At 32.4% G+C, this 26,571-nt stretch overlaps 1 protein-coding gene across 3 annotated transcripts in view; it reads right to left on the reverse strand.

Annotated features, from left to right (window-relative positions):
* LOC106876580 (glutamate receptor 4) overlaps positions 1-26,571 on the reverse strand; it is a 735,993-nt gene that overhangs the window by 335,608 nt on the left and 373,814 nt on the right. For all 3 annotated transcript variants that reach the window (XM_014925186.3, XM_089348773.1, XM_089348776.1), the window contains exon 14: positions 5,986-6,230. In XM_014925186.3, the coding sequence (XP_014780672.1) occupies positions 5,986-6,230 (245 nt within the window). The remainder of the gene's footprint in view (positions 1-5,985; positions 6,231-26,571) is intronic.

Raw genomic sequence — 26,571 nt, forward strand, 5'->3', positions numbered from 1 at the left:
GATAAAGAAACTATTAAGCGAAGAAACTATTAAGCGACAGTATCTCTACGAAGTCTGTCGAAATATAGGATTCTTAGATTCTTCCTATGAAACATTTATCAAAATATATCTTCAAGATCGAAAAAGTTAATAGATTTCTCATAATGTGTTATGCTCCGAAATTAAATCCGAGACTTCCATACATATTCATGCACACCGACATATATGCATATACATAGATATGTGTGCGTGCGCGGGCGCGTGTGTGTGTGTGTCTGTATGTGTGTGTGTGTGAAAAAGTAATCCTTATCTCCAACTCAACTTAGTCGTTGTCTTTCGTAGTGATTCCATATAGTACAGAGTATGTTGTTTGAATTGCCACATATTATATAGATGGTGATTACATAGAGCATCTGTCGCTCTGCCTTAGTTGAAGGAGACGGTAAAGCTCTCGTTCTGTGTCCCGAGAGTGTAATCCTCGAATTATGCTATTGGACTGAATCTATGTTGGAATACGGGTTCGATCTTGAGGGACTAGATTTGCGGCTGTTTACATTTGTGACCTTGGGAGTCCCTTTTTAGTAGTAGTAGTAGTAGTAGTAGTAGGAGGAGGAGGAGGAGGAGGAGGAGGAGGAGGAGGAGGAGGAGGAGGAGGAGGAGGGGGAGGGGGAGGGGGAGAGTTGCTGTTGTTGTTTTTGTTGTTTGACAGGAAACTAATTTTTTAATATAGTTTAAGAAGATTTTGCTTATGCGAAATATATTTTGCAACATTTTAACAAGAACACATCAATAATCTTTGAATTTATCTAGGTATTCCTGACAGAAATCATTTTACATAACAATTATATATATATATATATACATATATATATATATATATATATATATATATATATATATATATATATATATATATATATATATATATATATATATATATATATATATATATATATATATATATATATATATATATATATATATATATATGTATGTATGTATATATGTATGTATGCATGTATATATATATGTATATATATATATATATATATATATATATATAGCAATGTTAATTCTCTAAATGAAGTATTAACAGTAACTGCACGATAAAGTGTAGTATCTTGCCACTTAAGTGTGGCTGACCCCTAGGGGTGGATGTTACTGTTGCTTTTAGCCCCAGGAGGACATCTCCTCCAGCTGGCTTATCGACACACGACTGTGTCCTGTTTGCCAAGGGAGTTATCCCTCTCACCACGACCAGCAGCACGAACGTATCCGGATTTCAGGGTTATTTCCCTTCGTCGGCGTTCGACAGCTGATGACCTTGGTGAGAGAGAAAAACCTGGCAAATCTTATATCTTCTTTTCCAGTGACATTCTTCACTGATATTGAAAAGGTGAAAACAAGCAATGTTAATTCTCTCTCTCTCTCTCTCTCTCTCTATATATATATATGTATATATATATATATATATATATATATATATATATATATATATATATATATATATATATATATATATATATAAATTATCTTTATTTTATATTTTTATTAACATTTAGTAAATATTAAGAATTGCGTTTTTCATGGCGACCATTGCTGAAGTCAAACCGGAAAAACGAAATTACAACTGCAAAAGAAAAGTTGATTGCAATAATAATAACTTGCTTTCCTTAACATCGTCAAATCAACTTGAAGTTGGCATAAAAAAAACACTAATTTTCAATAGAAATTAATCTGAAATTTTATGATTGTTTTTATTTTTGTTTATATATTTTCTTTTGAATATTGACGAAGCTGGCTTACAATCACTCAAGACAAAATTCAATGAGGCACATACTATAGTCGTTCTACTTTTTAAACAGAAATCAATTTAAATGAATATGGATATTAATAGAAGAAATATTTTATTCATTTGTTTGTAATATATTCCTTGATATGTTTGTTTTCTTTTAATCCGGACTTTGCAACATTTTACAAAATTATGAATTTGGAAATAAAAAAAAAAGTTTGCAAATATTTTGACTTTATAACTCTTTAGGTAAAATTCTTTTGTCTAAACGGCAATAGTTATAAATACATACATACAGATATAAATACACGCACGCACACATACACACACACCACACTCACATACGCACATTTTTATATGTATCTATATAAATGTATATATAAAAAGTTTATTTGTATTTTGCGTATATGTGTGTGTGTGTGTGTGTATGGTTGTTAATATATTTGTTAAGCATCTACATGTATGCACATATGTATGCGTGTATTCCTTTGAATATGTTCGTATTATACGTATACTTCTTTCCCAATTCTATAATATATTCATTAATAAACAATGGAAATTTTAAAAGAATGTAGAAATTTATCGAAAGATATTTTATTATTAAACAACACCGCTCAACACAAAACCCGTCTTTCATATTTGTTCTTAAATTCGGAGATTAACAATTTTAATTGAATTATGTTTTATAGTCTACATACTAATTTAAAGATTAATCATATAAATAAGTCTACAAGAGATACTTTTTATTTATGCACTGTTTAACTCTCATGGAAACTTACTAACACTGAAATTTTTCATAATATTTCCAACCAAATACACGATACTCTAAACGCCATATTGTCCATGACTAATTTCATCAACAAATGTAAGTATGATTTCACTATTAAATATATGTTTATATAATTTTCGTATCCATATATAGCTTAGGTATATATATAGTTAAGTAAATATTGAATAAGAAATATTAGTATATATTAAAAGTAATGATTTTGATACCCTTTATAAATTCTCCCCTTTCTTCGTAACAAACAGAACATAAGTCTATAACCAAATTAATGAAACATTTCATTTATGAACTAAAAGTAATACTGTAATATGTATGTGTGTATTTGAATGTGTAATAGACAAGTGTAGACATATATATATATGTGTGTGTGTGTGTGTGTGTATGTGTGTGTGTGTGTGTGTATGTGTGTGTGTGTGTGTGTGTATGTGTGTGTGTGTGTGTGTGTGTGTGTGTGTGTGTGTGTGTGTGTGTGTGTGTGTTTGTGTTGCGTGATTTGGAGGTGATGTACACGAATTATATATTAGAAAAAATAAGTTACTCAGATATCTGAATGGCTGTACGTTTACAGATTTTTATTAATATGGCACATGTTTTATAATTATTAGTGCTTGCACCTATTCTTGTAGGTTCTTCAGATATGATTTCACTTGAAATAATAGAAGAATAGGTGCAAGTGCTAATATTTATAAAACATGTGTCATATTAATAAAAATCTGTAAATGTACCACCATCCACATATCTGAGTACCTGATTATTTTTCCTAATATATATATATATATATATATATATATATTTTTGTGGGGGAGGTATGCATAAATATATATGTACATGTATATATGCATATGAGTGCGTCTCTGTGTATGTCTGTATGCATATAATGCATACACACACACACACACACACATACACACACACACACACACACACACACACACACGCACACACACACACACACATATATATATATATATATATATATATATATATATATATATATATATATATATGAATAAATAAATGAATCTCAGTGTGTGCGACTCAGTGCCTACATTTTGGGTATGATTGCGCGAACATGGAATTATATTTGTTACAATATATAAAAGGCTACACGATAGTTTAGAAAATTAGGTTTATGGAATTACTGTTCAGTTAAGTAAAAGGCGTCATGTTTCTCGTTAAACAATATTTCAAAATATAATCATATATATTTGATTCTTAAAATACAATGAATTCTTCATCTAAATTTTAAAATGTTGTAATAAAGTATGTGTGTATGTGTGTGTGTTTGTGTCTGTGTGCTTGTGAGTATGCATACAAGTGTGTATACGTATATGTGTATATTCCAAATGGCTGTGAATACGCGATCAAGGGGCCTCTACATAGACACCGGCACGCAACAGACCACATTCAACAGCTGGAGGACAAAAGGTGGATTATGTAATTCATGTTATGTTCCCTTTGTACAATTATCCTTCAAGCTACAACTTGAAAACTGAGGTACAAAATTGTAATTGTATTCCTAGTTATGCAAATCACGGTTAACGAATGGAATATATTTTGTTAGTTTTATTTATTCTCATTGTCTCGAATATTCTACGTCAAATTTTACATTTTAAGCTGCTAGTAAATAGAATACAACAATGTTGAATATAAAACTTATGGTGACATAACAGATGTTGGACATGGATACCATTATTCTGGTTTTAACCGTAATATACACAGACAAGAAAGAATTAAATAGACACCCCATAAAACTTTGTTTTATGATTATTGTAACTTGATAAGGTTTATATATTTCATTGATTGACATTTTTATGCTTCACTTCTATATGTGACTGTTTAATCATGATGTTAATCCACATACAAAATAAGCCTTGGAACTGTTCGAATTTCAAAGAGTCCATATTGTGGATCAATCTGATGGTGGACTTAGTCGCAGAAAACCTTGAGATCCCTCTTCCTACAGTTAATAGAGTGATTGTGCAATGCACTATAGAGAGAGGAAAGCCCAGGTCGACCAGGGCCCTCTAACAGGACCTTTCGCATTGCTAAGAGAAGTGTGGAGGATAATCCTCGTTGCAAGGCGTCTGACATAGCAGAACAAGTCGATGTCAATCACAGAATAGCTCTCAGTAATCTTCACAAACGTGGCTACAATGGTACAGCAGCAAGAATGTAGTTACTTCTTCCACCATCTAATATCAAGCGGAGAAAGGATTGTGCCAGCGTGATGTTGGAGAGGCCACTGGAATTTGGGGCCACTGGAATTTGGGGCCACTGGAATTTGGGGCCACTGTAATATATTCTCTGATGAGTTCAGATTTGCTGTATTTTCTGACAGTGGTCGAGTGTGGTTCTGGAGACTCTGTGATCAAGACTTTGACATGAAAAGATTGCAGCCAACAATGAAACACGGCGATTGCTCTGTGATGGTCTAGGAAGCAACTGGGAAGCAACTGGGAAGCAACTCGGAGAGTTGGCGGAATGTGAGGGAAACAGAAACTGAGATAAATATGTATCCATAATGCGGAAAGGACTCCTGCCAATCTTCTCCAGTGGTCAAATTATTGAAGAAGACTTTTTATTTATGGAAGCCTTGTCACACGGCTAAACAGACCCAAGATTAGCTGGAAGAGAATGGTTTTAAAATGCTTCCATGGCCAAGCCAGTCACCAGATATAAACCCTATGAAACACCTCTGGAGCACAGTGGACAGGACATTTCGTAAAAAGAACAATAAAACATCCTCAAAGCCAGGTATTTTGAGATTATTTAAGGAAACTTGGAAAGAAATTCCTCTAGAGAATATTAGTCATTCGAACAGTAGCATGTCAAATAGAGTCCTTGCATTGAAAAATGAAAAGGACATGACTACTAAATATTAGATATCCACATTATAATAACTAATAAATAATCTGTATGTATAGTTTTAGATTTAAATATATTTCAACGATTATTGCTAGTTGAAGAACCTTCACGTCAGCGGGGTGAAGATTGGTGGGCTTTCTGCTCTGTCTTCGTGCTTGTCCCATGTTTGGTCATGTTTCAACTTCTCGATTCACTCATTCACGTTTCTACACGTTAAAAAGTTGTTTGAAATTCTGTGATGAAGTTAGCCTCCTGATATCTTAAGACCAAACTGACCTCTATTCTTCCTTGGTACACAATGCCAGTGAAGCAGCCATGTTTACTCAGCAACACAAAAAAGAAAACCTGAGCGATCAAAGTCCAACCACGGGTACGTAACTGCCAACGTACCGCCTACAAGCACGCGAATGATTTTTGACTTTACTTTGTATACACACACGCGCACATACACACACAAACAAACACATGAGCGTAAATACCACAGCACACACACACACGCACATACACACACACGCACACACATACAATATGTCTTATGTTTTATAAGATAAAAACTTACCGAAGAGGTGAATTCATCGGTGTTGCTACGCCGTAACCTTTTGAATCGAGATTCTCACCAACTTTCATAGTATTGCATGGTTTTCTCTGGTTAAAGTAATCATTCATAACAGATTCCAGAAAAAATGCATATGTTCCTTTCGAATTCCGAACTCGTTCAACGGCTTTGCTAGTATTGGAGACAAATACGGTTGTGTCCTGTGACATCACATCCCAAATTCTTCGATAGATAGACACTTGTGATCTCTGTAAAATATTACAAAATAATATTATCAGTTACCATAATCTCCGGATTATATTGTTACAAACAGAGAATGAAATTTTTTATTGATGATTCCATAAACTTTAAAATACATCTACTAATTCTTTAAAACTGTTATTAACTTGTAGACCTTTCACAAGTAACGGATAATTGAGCGTCTTCTGTTAAATGCATATTTCTACACATAAACACGCGCACATTTATACAAATACATTCACGTATGTGTGTATATTTACACATATATGTATGTATCTATCAATGTATATATGCATGGATGCGTGTGCATAAGTGTGGTAGGTGGTGTGTAGAACAATACTGTTGCTTCTAAGAACGTGAATATCTAAGACACACTTTCATATTGTATAAATACACAATTCCCTTAAACTATGTTCACATATAATAATTTCGTTACTTTCGTAGCTAGAAGGGATTTATCACTGATAAAACACATATTTCGACAAAATTTCTATAAATACAACTTACAGAAAGAAGGTTACATATTTGCCAGAGAAGTGAATGCAAAGGAATTTATTGTCGATAACTAGAATTAGTCTTGTTGATGCTGCGTTCATATTTACACACGATGTATATATATATATAGTAGCATTTTGTGTAACATCTATTTCCAGGGGAAAATATTCTTGCAAAAGATGTTTAATATCAATAATTTCAAACTATAATGAAATCATGAAACATAGAAACGAGGTTTCTCAATTGGGATGTAACTAAGTATAGTTTTTCGGATAATGTCAACTCCAATTATTCGAAGTGACAAAATTGAATATATTCATTTATTCGAAAACATTTTTTCTGCTTCTTGTTGCTATTCTGTCACCTCAGAACGAAAATATGCATCACAATTGGACATAAACTTCCAAAACTTTGAGACTGCATTTGTAAAGAGAAAGATAATTGCAGCAGTTATCACGCACCCAGAAAAATACATCTTTCAACATTTAGTTTTTATACATCAGAACTTCGTTATTAAACAGTCTCCAGTATATTCTTTAATTTTTTTTTTTTTTGCTTTTCTTTTCTACATTCACCAGATCTCAGGTATTGGAGGGCTTACTTGATGAAATCGAGCTCTGATATTATTCTGTCTTTTATATATATAAGAAAAACAAAAGTCGAAGACAAGTGTATAAACAACAAGCAGGTGTATTAGTCTGACGCTCTGGGAGGTGAGAAAGTTTTATACGTTTCGAGTCTACGCTCTTCAACAGAAAAGAACACGAGGAAATAAACAGAGAGAGAATGATGTTTGTGTGTGTGTGTGTGTGTGTGTGAATGGTAGAGGAGGAAATATATTAAAACTCTTTTTTCATTATATAAATTATTACTGTTCAATGTAATATGTAACAGATAATAGATTATTGTCTAAAGAATCAACATATACTAACATTACATAATTAATGATGTAGAATTTCAAACATACTTTCAGGTATGATATTTAACAATAATATGGTACAAAAGAATATATATTTAGTTTAAGAAGAAATAAATACAGTACTTTATGTGATATATTCCGTTTTCAAGCATTGTGCGAAAGAGTGAAATATATGCATTAAAGGGGAAATGCATTGTATTAACACAATGTTAGAAATGTAGAGTTGAATTGAATAGAATGTGAATATAATTCTCTCTAGAAACTTCAGATAATACAATTCAAGATGATACTTCTGAGCTTGCATGGTATAGCTGCAGCCAAACGACAGACATATGCACATGAATACCAGAACGTTGAAACAATTATACATTCATGAAATTTTTTTTCTTTGTTTGCTATGCTTGTTTTCGTTTGTTCTGCTATGCTTGTTTGCTTATTTGCTTGTTTTGTTTGGGTCTTTTTTCTTCTGCAAGTAATTTCTATTAGAACTATAAGACATCAGCTCATTACAATTTTGATACGATGAAGATGCACACAGGCAACAAATATTTCATTAGAAACCCGCTATCCTCTCACATGCTATTAATCACGACTAACTAAATTCTCATTTATTATAAATCTTACAACTAGCTGTTGTCATTATATCATCATCGTTCTTCTCACTTGTCAACACTGAGCGAACAAATGCAAAGAAATATCCTGAAACTTCATTAACATAACTCAATGCTCTATGTTTGATGTTTTCCCAGAAAAATCTATTTATACTAAATTTTTGTTTTCTGAAGATTATAAATGATACACTTGTTTTGAAAATTAATCAATTTTTCTCTTTTGGCTTTTTTTTTCCTTTTGTCTTGTTATATTCACAATGAAAAGCACTACATAAGGACAACAATGTTTCCTGCGTTATGCTTAGAATGAGAAGTGACTGAAGTTAAGTGAAGGATGATATAAACATATATATATATATACATATATATATATATATGTATATATATATATATATTTGTATATATATATATATATATATATATATATATATATATATATATATATATATATATATATATATATATATATATATATATATGTATATATGTATGTATATGTATATATGTATGTATATATACATGAAAGTATATATATATATATGAAAAGGTATGTATGTATAAAGTTAACTTTCAGTTGCTTATAGATAGATGAATCTGATGCAAGTTAAGTAAATAGAACGCTATATGTGAAATAATCATGAAGTGGTTGCATATAAAACTAATCTTAAAGTGAAGGTGATGTATGCGAAATTATTGTTATGCGTTTAAAATTTGCTTGTGACGAAATGCTCAAATATGTGTGTGTGTGTGTAACATTTAATGTGCACAGTATAAATTCATTAATTTTTAAAGATGAAGCTGAACATTTTAATTAGGTCACATTCCCAATGAAGATATGAAGTATGTGATGAGCAGCTGTACAATATCATAAAAGGACTTCTTTCTAATATTGTACTACTTTCTTACTAAAACAATGTCATTCGTCAGAAAGACAGACCTGGCAAAGCAGTTTAATTGTTGAGTACATATACAGGGTCAGCCATAAGCAACTATATATTTTCTTTTGCTTGTAACTTTGTTGATACTTATTCAATTTTTCTATTTCATATATCATTTGAAAGCTGAAATCTTATATTTTTATTTCATTTTTTTTCTCCTATTTCAGATATACTGTCATATCGATTATGTCCACCCGATTAACAAAAGAGCAAAAGATTCGATTTTGAAATGGTTCTGCACAAAGTTATCTGGCTATGCTACAGAAGCTCCTTTTGCCGTTATTACAAGAGCAGGATGGAGCAGAGGGTCTGTACTATTATGCTACGCGTGTGCGAGACTGGCTGGACACCAACCTGCCCTATCGATGGATTGGCAGGCGAGGACCGCTCGAGGACCGTCTCGTTCACCTGATTTGACCCCACCCGAATTTTTCTTGTGGGACGTTCTCAAAGACAAAGTCAACTCAACAAAGACCGGCAACATTGCTGAACTTAAGGAACAAATTCGAGCTGCCAGATAACTTTGTGCAGAACCATTTCAAAACTGCAATCTTTAATAGATATAACAGTATATCTGAAATAAGGGGAAAAAAGGAAATAAAAATATAAGATTTCAGCTTTCAAATGACATATGAAATAAAAAAATTGAATAAGTATCAACAAAGTTACAAGCAAAAGAATATATATAGTTACTTATGGCGGACCCTGTATATGTCTATCATTCACAAAGAATATTGGCGTAACGAAGTCCCGAATCTTTTGTCAATTGCAAACATAATGCGCTGTTAGCTGATGTTAGTAACAGCTTTAAACGTCAGCTATCAGGTATGGACAACTCTTTCAACATAAATGACAAGGGAAATATTTCCAAACAACTATTTCTGAAAGCAAAATTACTTTTGTTGCTAAATGACTAAACACCTAACTGGAAAGGTTGAGATTTTCATCGAAACAGGTGGTGCCCCATCACGTAGCTTGCAAGCACAATATCTCAGCGGAAGAGGAACAAATGCAGAATAAGTCAAATGGTTAGGGAAGCGAGCTGGCAGAATCGTTAGCAGGCCGGGTGAAATGCTAAGCGGTATTTCGTCTGTGGTTACATTCTGAGTTCAAATTCCACCGAGGACGACTTTGCCTTTCAAACTTTCGGGGTTGATAAATTAAGTACCAGTTGCGTACTGGTGTCGATCTAATCGACTGGCCCCTCCCCAAAAATGTTGGGCCTTGTGCCTAGCGTAGAAAAGGATAAGTCAAATGGTTAAAAAAAAACAGCTTATGTACGCGTAATTTTATACTGAATTATAGAAAAATATGTTTATGGTAAAGATTATTCCCCCCCCCCCATTATGCTTACTCATGTATTTCCTCTTATTTAACAAAAAATAATGAATTGTTAGAAACTCTAGCGGGGTCAATTAAATATCGTATGATATTTAATTTCAAACCTTATCTGACTTGTGTTCCCCTACACCAGAATAAGTTTTGCTTTTTTATCCTTTGATGTCAAATTGGAAAACGAAAAACGAAACCGGTGGAAAGTATTATTGCAACTCCTTGTTTAATCGTCAAAAGGTTTCTCATTGACTGTGCAGTTAGGACGCCTGCTTTACAACCACGTGGCTTCGGGTTTATTTCCGTTGATGGCATCTTGGGCAAGTGTTTTCAAATATAGCTCCGTGTCGGACAAGTGCTTGTGAGTCTACATGGTTTACAGAAACTGTGAAAGCCTGTTTTCTGTGCGTGTGTGTGTGTGTGTGTGTGTGTGTGTGTGTGTGTGTGTGTGTGTGTGTGTGTGTGTGTGTGTATGTGTGAGTGTGAAGGCTAAGTGGTTAGGGTATTCGGCTCATCATGGTAATGTTGTGAGTTCAATTCCCAGCAATAGGTTGTGTCCTTCAGGAAGACACTTTATTTCACATTTCTCCAGTCCACTCAGCTGGCAAAAATGAGTAGTACCTGTATTTTAAATGGCCAGCCTTGTCACACTCTGTGTCAGGCTGAATCTCCCTAACAACTACGTTACGGGTATACATGTCTGTTGTGTGCTCAGCCACTTGCACGTTAATTTCACGAGAGCAAGCTGTTCCTCTGATCGTATCAGCTTGGACCCTCGTCGTCGTGATCGACGGAGCGTTTATATATATATATATATATATATATATATATATATATATATATATAACGATAGGCTTAAAAATCAAGTAGCGGGTCAATTTGCTCAACTAAAATCACTTCCAAGCAGTTCCCCACAATGGCTGCAGTCCAATGAGTGAAACAATTAAAACATAAAAGGTAATTGCTTCCACTCAAATATAACAAGGTTTTCAAGAAAAAGAACAGTTTCCATAAAATTAATTTCATTAAAATTGTAGAGGCGAGACATGGTTACTAAACAAGGAACTCTCACGAAATAAAGAGACAAAGAAATAAGGAGTGAGATTAAACATCGATCCTATTAAGATTATTATTTGTAAAGCCATCTATACCAGGGAATTTCTATTCATTTTTTACGATCAAAGATGATAAAGTGTACAATCGATGGCTTTATGATGGTTCTGTCAATATTTTGGTCTAGATTTAAGTACACAACATACATTTTTAAAATACCATAAAAGGCCGGTATATCTTTATAACCAGATATTATTAGTGGTAAGCACAAATTTCTTTGTTTATATAATATAACAAGATATGAGTTCCATATTCTCCTACTAAAAGCTACTTCTTTCTCTCTTAGTGAATCCCCATAATCAAATAAATATATACATTGAAGACAAGAGACATAAAAAATCGACCAAGTTTACATAGCCTTATTACATAGCCTTATAGAAAAAATATTAACCTCATCAGTAGACTCCTCTAAATAGTTATACAGGCATAAAAATTATATTATACTCTACAAATATACAACGACATTTCTCGACTTTACTTTCTATATACATAATATTTACTAACAACTCTAACCCGTTCCCCCAACAGATCGATGCAAACTCAAATTTTCTATTAAAAACGAAAAGGTTCCAAATAGGAAATCAATCATTATTCACTGTTCATTTTTTCTAATAATTTCTCACGTCGTATCGATTTAACTCAACCGCCTTCATCTTCCCTGTAATTATGCTTCACTTGTTCTATGATTATTCATGCACAAGAGCACATATATATGCGTTCATATATCTGTGTACGTGTGTGTATTTGTTATATTGATGAGTATGTGTACACACATATATGAATGTGTTTCCGTGTCTGTCTCACCGTTTTTATACATACTTATATGTATGTATATATATATATATATATATATATATATATATATATATATATATATATATATATATATATATATATGTGTGTGTGTGTGTGTGTGTGTGTGTAAATATGTGTGTGTGTGTGTGTATGTGTACACATTGATACAAACATACATCCATATATATACAAATGCATACACACATTTATATGAATATATATTGCATATATATTTACATTCGTCCACACATACCAACATAGAAATATATGTACAGGCGTATAAGTCTATGAGAGAGAGCTTGTGCATGTGAGAATAAATAAACTTCAAGAATATGTACTATATGTAGTATAGGCAGATAAAAACTAATTCAAAACAGTATGCACATCATGGCTCTCATATCAGAAAGATGCAACGATCATAAACATAAATACACACCTCTTCAATATACACACACACACAGACTCGTTGACTTACATTAACACGTCTATAATCATTACAAGCATTTGTGCGTGTGTGTATATATATATGTATATATATATATATATATATATATATATATATATATATATATATATATATATATATATATATATATATACGTATGTGTTTCTCTTTGTGTTCCAATGATTGCATGTAAATATATATATGGCATATCTATTCAAAGATAGTGTGAGATGATGTCTAAAATTTCATTCAAAGTGACTGTGATAGCAAACAGACTCAGAAACACCTACTTATACATATATCTACACATATATACTTATGCACAACACTCACACACAGGTGAATATATGTATGTATGTATATATATATGGATGCGTTTGCGTGTGTGTGTGCGTATATATACACATATATGTATATGTATATAAGTATGTGCATATGTATGTATATATATATGTATATATCTATATATATATATATATATATTATATATATACATATATATATATATATATATATGTATATATATGTGTATATATATATATATATATATATATATATATATATATATATATATATATATTTATATATATATATATATATATATATATATATATGTATATATTATATATACATATATATATATAAATATATATATATATATATATATAAATATATATATATATATATATATATATATATATATATATATACATATATATATATATGTATATATATATATATATATATATATATATACATATATATATATGTATATATAATATATACATATATATATATATATATATATATATAAATATATATACATATATATACAAACATACATATGCACATACTTATATACATATACATATATGTGTATATATACGCACACACACACACGCAAACGCATCCATATATGTATACATACATACATATATTTATCTGTGTGTGAGTGTTGTGCATAAGTATATGTGTGTAGATATATGTATAAGTAGGTGTTTCTGAGTCTCTTTGCTAGCACAGTCACTTTGAATGAAATTTTAGACATCATCTCACACTATCTTTGAATAGATATGCCATATATATATTTACATGCAATCATTGGAACACAAAGAGAAACACATACGTATATCTATATATATATATATATATATATATATATATATATATATATATATATATATATATATATATATATATATATTCACGCGCGCACACACATACAAACACACATACTTACAAAGGTTTGTTGAAGCAAATAAGAGCAATAGAACTCAAGACAAATTTTTATTCGGCTGTAAAGTGACATGAGTCACTCAAGCGCCGAGAGTTTCGTGCACTTATCGAAACTGTGGGGAAAATATTTATTAAATTCATATTTCATTGAATATTTTGTCTTTGTTAATATAACTAGAATATCTGCGAGGAAACGACGGTGAACTTAAGATATATATATATATATATATATATATATATATATATATATATATATATAAAGATATTTCTGTTTATTACCAATTCATCTATCTGTACATGTGTATGGGCATGCGTGTGCAGGTGTGGATGGCTGATGATGATGATGATGATGATGATGATGATGATGATGGTGGTGGTGGTGGTGGTGATGATGATGATATAGCATGTGCGCGTTTGCATCCTTGTGATGGTGTGTGTGCGTTTGTATCTTTTTGATCGTGCGTGTGCATATATGCGTTTTTTTTTTCAACATGAATGTTTACGACTTTACAGGCATTAAACACCTGTTCTTTACCACACCTGCAATAGCAAAACTGCACGATTTCTTCTTCAGGAAGCATAACTTTTATTTTTTACAATGTATTCTGCCAGAAACATCCTTGCCATGATAACGATAACAACTATAGCATGGTCCCTGTGTACCAATGACTGTTTTGAATGTTTATATATATAACCATCTATGTATATGTATATGTATATATATATATATATATATATATATATATATATATATATATATATATATATATATATATATATATATATATATATATGTATATTTATATACTTTAGGGCTTTGCATGTACATGCATACTACACACGCATACTGGGGCATTTTTCGATATACATATATGCTTTTAGATTTTATGTATGTAGAAGGTTAAATCGTATATATTTTGTTATAACTATTTTATTTTGTGAAGCAACATGTTAGACTCATCCAACAAGCGTTTTGCCCAATTTCTGTATATTTCGTCTTTTCTCTTAACTTGAATTAGTTCTTTTGTTTTTTGTTTTTTTATCTCTGAAATTCAAATTCACATCACGTAGAATGCTACAGTTTGTGAAATCACTTTTTCTACTAAATAATAGTTTTAAAATCGTCGAAAATTGAAAGAAATTTCAAACTAGTTAAAAATTGCATTTTTCTAAAATGCAACATAAAAAATAAAGGAAATCTTAACCTGAAAATGTTTATCACTTTCGTTTTTATTTTGGACGAACGTCTCTTGTAGATTATTCAACATATAAACTAACGACGTGGATTTAAATAATAACTATCGAATAATTGCGTATTATTCAATAATTATTATTTCCATTTAAAATATCAAATGAAGTCATTACTAATCGAATTGTTAATTGCTGGAGACAACTACAACTTTCGAATTCTCTATAAACTTCTTAATATTTCACTGTCCCTAAGAATTACACATATAAAATATGGGATGTTCAATTCCCCTTTAGTACTTAGATATATTCATACTTGATATATTTTAGCTTTGTATACAAAGTTCATTTAAGACACACGCCATTGAACTGCACTTAATCTACTGGATGGTGCTGCTAACGCACACGCTCACATCCTGATTCTAATAAAACAAAAGCTACTCTATTCATTATTGTGATACGATCGCCTATAGTTTTCTTTAATTAGTTTCCAGCCGCACTATTGTTTCCCACCCATCTTTAGTCACAACTGTTTCTGCTTTTTTATCGTGTCTCCTATATTCTTTCTTCATTGTGTCTTACTTATCCAACCAACGTTTCCTGATTCCGTCACCCCTGGTGCGTGTAGCCTGCTAGATCCTGCACTAAACTCTTTACAAAATACTGTGAGAAGTGTAGCTTTCTGGAATTCTCCCACCATTTTTTTTTTTTTAGCTCCAGACACCACTCAAAATGATCAATCAGCATATCGATAGCGTCAATGTGAAAGGATCTGAAATGTTCATGTACATTACGCTTTCATCTCGAGGGTAAGTAATCAAACTGCTTAGCAGCAAGTTTGAGAGTTAGATGCATATGGTTAATGTGGTATGTTGATTAAGGTGCGTCTATTGTAAAGTTTGTGAAAAGTCTGCTTTAGTAGTAGTGATGGTCACTGCTCTTTAATTTCAAACACTGTTGGGGTAGTGATGTAAGAGCCGGTGTCATTAATACTACTACAGTTATATTTTTGGGGTGTAAACACGTGTGTGGTGAGGGTTTTGCTGTGCTCTATTTTTGAATGCATGTCTCCATGTCTCATCAGGTAGTGAAGCAACTCTGTAGGTCTTTCAACTGTTTCTGCTACGACAAAAGAGATGCCCCGCGTGGCATGTCAGTAGTTAACTATGTTTAAAATACGACAACACTATTAGCATCGTATCTACTTCCTCTGAGATTATATTTAATTGGACGAAAATTTTAATCTAAACTATGTATAAACAATGGATAATTAAAATAGATAATGATGTACTGAGTGATATATGCGATTTAGTTTGTGTGTTAATCTGATTGCAGTTATCGCTCTCAAAGAATTAATTAATCACACAAAATCTTTAATTGCTATGCTTAAGGAAACCATTTTAGTTGTGTAAGCTGACAAGATGACAGCTACTGATCAGTTTTGGGCCTGTAACATCTCATCATTAAGCATTATTATCTCAAGCCAGCTCAGTCGGTAAACAGACGTTTTCTTTTTTTACAACTAGAAAACATGATATGAACACTCATAGTAGCCCACATACGTTTACATAAGAGTAAATATTTCAAGTAATTCAGAATTAATTTCACGATTATTAAATTTTGAAGCTTAGAGGAAAAATCTCATATTTCTTTGTAGAGAAGAAGAAAGCCACGGATATGCGTTAGTATTGTTAGACTTCCTCTGCGAAGGCCTGTTTTTAGACCTCATCAAAGAAGTGTACACTTGCGTAGACTACTTGATTATTGACCCTTTTTTTTTTTAGAAATATAGAGAGGGTTACGAAGTTTTGTTCAGTAGTAAATTATACTGATGGTATATCATTCATCACATAGATTATCACCAAACGATCGAAATATTTCGGATTTAATGATGTGAAAAGAATTAAGATTGCGAAGTTAGATAAGTCTATCTATATTTATCTAAATTTCTTGAAAAGAATGTAGCGTACTATCACAAATCATTATTTTAAGTTTTCGTGAAACACTGCGACAAGCGAAAGTTGAAGATTAATTTAAGAAAATATATATATCTACCTATTCAAAAATATATTCTTGTAACCCTGTGGGAGAAATTTTAAATACACATTTCCCTGCCAATAATATACAGTATCGAATGTAAATACAACTTTATGAAATCTGTACAATAATTCATAGTTACTGAAAGTCAAGCTGACCCTCTCGAAACCATTTATGTTTAACATTTAGAAATTGTTAAATCTATGATTACATCTGTCTATCTGTGTATGTTCATGTTCTTTACGTTCGGTTTCTGAATTTATATATGAGCTGTAAATTGTCTGTACATGATCAAATATAAGTGTGCCTCAGTGCGTGTGTGTATTCGCTACGTTGTGTTAATTTCCGTGTTCATGTGTTCAAAAGTTTAAGCAACAGCTTTGAAACATTAAAAACTTTTTTTCCCAAAGCAGTACCCATCGACTTCTACTAGATATTTTCTCCAACCTAAAAAGAAATTCGTATCAATTTCCTCTGGTTATATCTCCTTCTCTTTTTAAAATGCAAGAAGCACATTATTCTAATCAATTTGAAAATAAAGAATTGTTTTCGTTTTTTTTAATTTTTATTATTATTATTTACTTCATAAATCTTTTTACTGAGCGATAAAGAAACATCATGGCTGCAAATGATTTTTTTATTAATTTGAAATGTAAGGCTGCAACACATGCTTCGTGGCAGACTTGTGTATCAGAAACCAGTCAGAAATCAAAGTAATTAAAGGAAGTGGAATTGAAGAGGAAATGCTGTTTAGATGCGATGACAAATAATTGAACTGAAGTTAAATTCAAGTGAAACAAGTGTCATGATGTCTGACAGATCCTTTGTTATTTACCAGTTGTTACTGTTTTTCCATTGTATAGTTGCCATTAAATATAGCACAGAACTAAACTAAAATTACAACCAATCGTTTATATTTTTTTTATATCTGCAAAACAAAAAATATAAAGATTGAAATTGCGACTGTCTTTTCCTCATTTATAACAGTCTGCGCAACATGGGTTCCACAATTCCACCTCCAGACCAAAGTTCGAAGCCACATGAAAGAGGAAACAGGAATCTTTATTTATTGCCGCGAAGTAAATCTATTTTAAACAACTGTGTTGGAAAGGAAACACAGCAAAAGGGCCAGTAATTAACTTCTATTTCTCGTTGCTACTGTCCATTCTAATGTCTTTAATTTCCCTTTCTTTTCGCCAGAGTTGGTTTCAGTTTGATTTAATTAGTCTTTAATCAGTGGAGAGTTTATTTCAGAATAGAAATGAAGGGATTAAAGTATCGAATAGAGAATAAAAGGAAAAACAAAAATTTATTACTCGCCTTTGGTTATGAAGGATACGCTAAAATGTAGCAAACTTCAACTAAATTTTAACATAAACAATATCCACACACACGGTCACACAGACACACACATATTCATATATATATATATATGTATGTATATGTGTATATATATATATATATATATATATATATATATATATATATATATATATATATATATATATATATATATATATACAGGCACGAATAAATACAGACACGTTTACCACTTCATATATATTCATATATACAATCTTATAAGATAAACACGTACGTGTGTAAATATAAACAATTTCCTCCAAGTTTAAAAAACAGTTTGTTTGCTTGTTTGTTTGTTGGTCTGTTTGTTTGTTTGTTTGTTTGTTTGTGTGTGTTTGTGTGTGTGTGTTTGTGTGTGTGTGTGTGTGTGTGTGTGTGTGTGTGTGTATGTGTGTGTGTGTGTGTTTTAAATGTGGAGGAAATTGTTTTCGCTAGAGTGTAAACGAAGTACAAGTTAAAATCAAAATAAATTTTAAATGAAATATACAGATATAATCAAAGGTAAGCTAAAAATAAACTGTACATATGATTTAGGTTTCTTTCTTTGAAATGCGAGTGTTATCTAAAGATAGATGGACTCAGAATAGAAAAAAAAAGAAAACAAAAAGAAAATATTTAAACTATTTTTGTCTAGCTCAGGGAGAAATAAAATAAAATTTCATTCGATGTAGGAATCAGAACTAAATTCCGAAATACTCCAATATTTTGAAACTAACTTGGATTGTTTTATTTTGCTTTACTTGGTATAATTTTCAATGGTTATAATTATATTTTATTTTATTTCTATTTTATTTTTATTTTATCTTGATATTATTTTATTATTATACTCCTCATTGCTAATAACAATTTGATTTGTTTTCCCAATTTTAGTTTCTGCTGGTCAGCTAATTCAATTTCATAAGGTTTATTTAACAGTAATTCAATCATGCATGAAATAACACTGGAAAAGTTTTCAGAATATTTTATTTCATTTTGTTGTTGGTTTACAAAGAAACGTCAGCTGCACCTTTTGTAGTTTTCGAATACGAATGGTCATAATGAGTGGATGTTATATTCGACACACCTACCATGCTGACATCTCCCTTACTAAACTAACCACCTCTTACATTCTGTCATAAGCATCACAGGCTCTTGCTAGTCTTCACTCTAACCTCATTCACTTTCTTCCTATTTTTCTCTTTTCCTCTCCCTCTTACTATCTCCCCCTCCCTCTTTCTATCTTTCTCCTTATCTCTACTTTATCTTTTACTAGTTTATGGATATTTTCTATCCTCTTCTTCGTGAATACTGAAATTTAGTTATTCCGGCATTGAATAAGGACTACAACAGTGAATCAGTCTAATGATTCAGATAAAAAATAATAATAATATGCAGCATAGTGGTGAGGAGGAGAAAGTGAAGGAGAGGGAGAGTGAAAAGAGGAAGATACTGATTTCCAGCCTTAAAGACAGATAAAAAAAAATGTGTAAGGAAGAATAGATTCAATCGAGTCCATTACATGCCTGGTATTCATTTTATCGACGTTAGAATGATGAAAGCCTTTGATCTCGGAGCGGAGAGGGAAACCGCTAAATAGTTGATTGAATTTAGTACTCTGTTCTATCATTTGTGCTATTCAATTTGCTTTTAATCATCGCCATCATTATCATCGTCATCATGATCATAATCATCATTAATTTCTAAAGTGTGTACAAGGCCATACACATTTTGAGGAAGGTAAAGAGCCGGTCAAATCAACACCCGTATTTGATTGGTTCTCGTTTAATATTGCGACTGATCGCATATTTGATCAACTTTGATTTTAGGGTGGAAAATTTGGTCTAGTACCGATTAAGCCTAAAGGCTTCATAGTACAAAACAGCAGTTATAGCTCGAGAAAAACTATATAAGCATGTTGCGTTACCTTTGTATTATTACAGTGTAATTCACATTGAACTACACTGTTGACTCTCTTAGTCAATAGTGCAACTATTGACTCTCTTATAGTGTAAAGTGATATATTTCATTTTACAAAGCATTTAGTTCGCTCTCTGTCTACTTCTGTCACATCATCTTCATTACTATCAATAATAATAAACAGGAGTGGCTGTGTGGTAAGTAGCTTGCTTATCAACCACATGGTTTCCGGTTCAGTCCCACTGTGTGACACCTTGGGCTAGTGTCTTCTACTGTAGCCTCCGGCCGACCAATGACTTGTGAGTAGATTTAGTAGACGGAAACTGAAAGCCCGGCGTATATATATCTTTGTGTGTGTGTGTGTGTGTGTGTGTGTGTGTGTGTGTGTGTGTGTGTGTGTATGTGTGTATGTGTGTGTGTGTGCGTGTGCGTGCGTGTGTACGCGTGTGTCTGTCCTCCAACACCATCGCTTGACAATAGATGTTGGTGTGTTCATGTCCCCGTAACTTAGACGTTCGGCAAAAGAAAAACGATAGAATAAGTACTAGGCTTACAAAGAATATATCCTGGGGTCACTTGTTCGACTAAAGGTGGTGCTCCAGCATGGCCGTAGTCAAATGACTGAAGCAAATAAAAGAAAAAGAATTCTTTCGGTTGGAGGCAAAAGGTCTGAAACTTTAAGAAAGGGGGACAGTCGATTCCGTCGACCCCAGTGCTTGACTGGTGTTTATTTTCCCGGCCAAGAAAGGATGAATGTCAAGACTAATCCTAGTGAAAGTTGAACTCAGAATCTAAAAATCAGATAAAAATGCAGGAATGCATTTTACTCAGTGTACCAATGATTCTGCCAGCTCGCAGATGGAATCAAGATTAATGATAATAATAATAATAATAATAATAATAATAATAATAATAATAATAATAATAATAATGATAATAATGATAATAATAATAATAATAATAATAGTAATAATAATAATAATAATAATAATAATGTGGCATTTTCCAGGGTGACTCACTATCACCACTCCTCTTCTGTCTAGCCCTAATACCGCTCTCAAAATTGCTCAATGATGCACAGTATGGTTATAAAATATTTGATAAAAATATAAATCATCTCATTTACATGGATGATTTAAAGCTCTTTGCAAAAAATGACCAACAACTCAAAGGCCTACTAGCGATTGTTAAACAATTCAGTGATGACATCAGGATGCAATTTGGCCTTGATAAATGTGCAAAAGCTATCTTTATCAAAGGAAAAATGACAAATACATCTAATGTGAACCTTGACCAGCAAAATGTCATAAAAGAGTTAGAACCAGCGGAGAGCTACAAATACCTAGGGGTAATTGAAGGGGACAATATCAAGCACTCAGTGATGAGGGAAAGGATCAGAAGAGAATGTTATCGCAGGGTGAGAGCAATACTGAAGACAGAGCTGAACGCGAGAAACAGGATCGAAGCGATCAATGCTCTAGCCATACCAGTCGTGACTTACAGTTTCAACATCGTTAACTGGTCAATTACTGAAATATGTAATGTTGACAGAAAAATACGAAAACTGTTGACAATGCATAGAATGCACCACCCTAAGGCAGATATAGAACGTCTTTATCTGCCAAGAAAAGAGGGAGGTCGAGGACTACTACAGCTGGCATTATCAATGAAGGTAGCCACAATTGGCCTAGACACCTATATGAAAAACTCTGAGGACTGGATGCTAAAACTTGTCTTAAAATATGAAAGCAAGAAAGCATCTTACTCAGTAACAAAACAGGCAAAGAAATATCTAAGTGAATTCCAATTGCAACAAATTCAAGAATTAGACGAACTAGAAACACCTACAGAAAAAGCTAAGCGCTTGAAAACCCGTGCTAAAATTGCTGCCTTAGCTATTATGACTGAAAAATGGCATGGAAAACCTCTCAATGGCAAATACCCAAAGAGAGCGAATAATGCAGATATTGACAAAGCCCTTACCCACCAATGGTTAATGGCCTCTGGATTGAAATCAGAAACAGAGGGGTTTATCATAGCAGCCCAAGATCAATGCCTACCTACAAAGAACTACCAGGCCAACATATTAAAGAACGGCAGCTCCCCATTATGTCGTATATGCCAACAACAAAATGAGACCATCGATCATGTTGTCTCCATGTGCAGTCTGCTTGCGCCTACAGAGTATCTCAACAGGCATGATAGAGCTGCACAATATATTCACTGGGTAATATGCAAAAACCTGGACTTGCCCCATGATAAAAACTGGTGGGAACACAAACCACCCCCAGTACTTGAAAATGATCACATTGCACTCCTCTGGAACTTCACCATTCAAACTGACAGAAAGATAGACGCAAATAGGCCAGACATCATACTGAAAGACTTCAGACAAAAATCATGCCTCCTCATTGATATGACTGTCCCAATTGATATAAACGTATCTGTCAAGACCTACCAAAAACTGAGCAAATATAAAGATCTTGAAATAGAAATTAGCAAAATGTGGAATCTGAAGACGAAAACAATACCTATTGTCAGAGGTGCCCTGGGAATGACAGCGAAACGGGCTGATTACTACCTAGCTCAGATACCAGGAAACCCCAAAATGGCTGAAGTCCAAAAGATAGTGCTCATGGGAACTGCCCATATCCTACGTAAAATACTGTCTATGTGATCTCAAATTTTAAAGCAAACATAATTTTCTTATGGTTTCTTAAACATTCACTTGAACAAAACTGTACAAATCCAAATATATGGTACCCTAGGCATAACACCTACATGAACTTCTAACTTGTTGTCTCTTGAGGTCTCTGGGTGAGACTTGGATCCAACTTGTACAAATGCAAAACAAAAGTCAAACATAAAATAATAATAATAATAATAATATTAATAATATTAATAATAACGAACCGGTACCCTACGAAAACGATGACCGTCAAAATAAAGGGCCGGACGTTGTTCCTCATGTCCCGCTAACAAAACCAAAACGGCATAAATGGACACGTGAGGAACACATTTCGATCCTACACGCCTATTTCACAGCAGTGCTCTACCCAAAAAACGAAAACGCAACAACACATACATATAAAATATGGATTCAGACAAATACATAACAAAAACACCAGGACTTACAAATATATATAACATACAGAAAATTGCACTACTGGGTACTGCACACATTCTACGCAAAACACTTTCAATACAGTAAACATAAGAGCACCACAGCAAACCACAGCACATACCCAAGGCGCACAGAGCTGCGCTCGGTAGTGAAGTGAAAACACGTCATAAAAAATAAAACTACTGAACAATAATAAAAATAATTATAATAATAATAATAGTTTCTGGTTTATGTACAAGATCGACACTTTTCAGGGGAGACGTTTAGTAGATACCATCTATTCCAGTTCTAGGTGATACTTTATCTTATCGACCTCGAAAAGATGTAAGACAAAAGCTGACCTTGGCTGTACTTTGATCTGCAATGTAAAGAACCTGAGCAAATACCAACAAATATTTTCCCCGAAGCACAGTTTTTTCTAACATAGTCAAAATGACTTAAATTTGAAACTCCTACAACAATAACGATGATAATTATTATTGCAGTTTAGATGAAGCATCATGCAGTATGAAATAAATATTATGTTTTTGAAAAACCAACTCAATTCGAGTTGTAAGTTGAAACTAGAGAAATAAAACAATGGTTTGTACTTCAGTCTTGTATTTCGATGTTTCGAGGTTAACATCATGAATTGAATATTTCGTACTGTAAGCTGGCTTTCCTGCTCTGTAATAACTGAAAATGACTAAGTGGTTAGAGCGTCAAGCTTACAATCATGAAGTTGTGAGTTCAATTCCCGGACCAGGCTGTACAGGAGGAAACTTGAGATGGGGACATTGAGAATTGCACGAAAGCTGAAAACTCAAGAGTGAAGTATGTTAATCTAGAATTACAAGTATATTTACACTTCCACTGACAAAAGAAATTTTGTTTTAGAAGACGTGTCCTTCATACGAATGAAACTTGCGTAGTCAAGACTGAAACTTAAATATCTTCAAACTTAAAGTTTTATGACAAAAATTCTTTTACTGGAATCTATCAGATCATAGATAACCGTCCTGCAGTCAGAGCCTGGAAACATGTGAATATTATCAATATATTTTTTCTCTCCTCTTTTTCCTCTCCTTGTTTCTTTCTGTGTTCCCTTCTGTGTTCCATTTGTTGAAGAGCGTAAGCTTGAAACGTTAAAGACTTTCTCTATTCCCGAGCGTTATACTAATACATCCATTTGTTGTCTACACCACCTGTTTTCGTCTGTTGTTTGTTTCGTGAATTCTCACTGTATATATATATATATATATATATATATATATATATATATATATATATATATATATATATATATATATATATATATATATATACATATATATATATACTTTATTTAAAATCACCAGAAATATAACTAAGGACTGTTACTCGGAGTTTCACGTTCCCGTTCATCGGACAGGGGAATGTGAAACTCCGAGTAACAGTCTTTTGTTATATTTCTGCTGCTTTTAAATAAAGCATATTATTCTACCTTTGGTATTTGAGTACTCTTTTTTCCACTTTGTTGCACATTTATGTGCTTCCACCGGTATATATATATATATATATATATATATATATATATATATATATATATATATGGCATCAACATAAACTGACCATAGTAATCTCTGATTCACCAATACATGAACTAAAAGAGATATCGAGTGCGCACACGCTACTAAAATGATTTTATTACATACTGAGCCAATATCAACAAGATAACTATATTACAGGAACGACTATAGTTTATAAATCCAAAAATCAAAGGAAACTGAAAGGGTATAATTAAAAGGATATAGCATAAATATAAGGGTTGTTTAGCAATATGACTGGCCATAGTATAACCCTACCATGAAGATTTGTATATTAATCTTATATAACGATTAAGGATCGGACATATTGAATCTATTGTAGATGAAAGCAATAAGAATCCAGGCATAAATTTGTTTAGTTTCTACAGTTTATACCAAATCAGATATTCATTGAACGGTGAGATGAAACTATATAGTGTCATCAGGAGGATAGTTTCTAATCTATGCAAAAAATGGTTATTTATGGAACTATGATGTAAATAAGAATGTCACTGAGATTGTCTGATGGGGCACAATGAAAAGAAACGAGCTCTTGGAAGAGTTTATCTAAGTATATAACTATGAAGTAAACTAAAATAAAATTGAAAATGATATGCTAAGTGGCATGTTGTCTAGATAAGGTGTAGCAGCGACTATAAACTTTAGGATTTACAGCAGAAATAGAAATAATAAAATATCTCTTCGGACCAATGTTTCCAAGCAAGAAAACAGTAGAAATGTAAATATAACGCTCTCGGAGGTCATATCGGAAATTGCAATATGCTTGCACTTACCAAATTCAGATTGCTGTCATACTGTTTCCCATATATCTACATATATTGAACTGAGAATAAGTATATCAGTGCAGCAGTTATATACGAAAACTAAGATCAGGATCCAAAAGCTTCTTAGAATATCGATATTACATAGGATGTTGACCGGATGACCGGATAATATATAAATCGAAGCATGTTATTATAAACAAGTTAGTAACACGAAATATGGCGTTGCTTGTGTGGGCATTGCATAATACAAACAAAATTGCGTATTTGCAATCGAAACGAATTACAAGATAACTTCATCAGATATAATTTCATCAGATATAATTTCTATAACAGAACAATTTTCCATGAAAATTTTTGAAATATATATATAACAACCAGCACATTAAAATAATTTGCCGCATTTCAGTAAGCACGTGATGAGAATATAGTTTGCATATAAGTAAATGGCGAGTAGTTTTTCTTTCTACTTATGAGAAAATAAATTTGTTTTAATGTCGTTCAGTTCACATAAGATTGATGTGGATGGGAA

This window comes from Octopus bimaculoides, chromosome 1 (assembly GCF_046866305.1).
Source record: "Octopus bimaculoides isolate indiv1 chromosome 1, ASM4686630v1, whole genome shotgun sequence".
In the NCBI taxonomy this organism is placed as follows: Eukaryota; Metazoa; Mollusca; class Cephalopoda; order Octopoda; family Octopodidae; genus Octopus; species Octopus bimaculoides.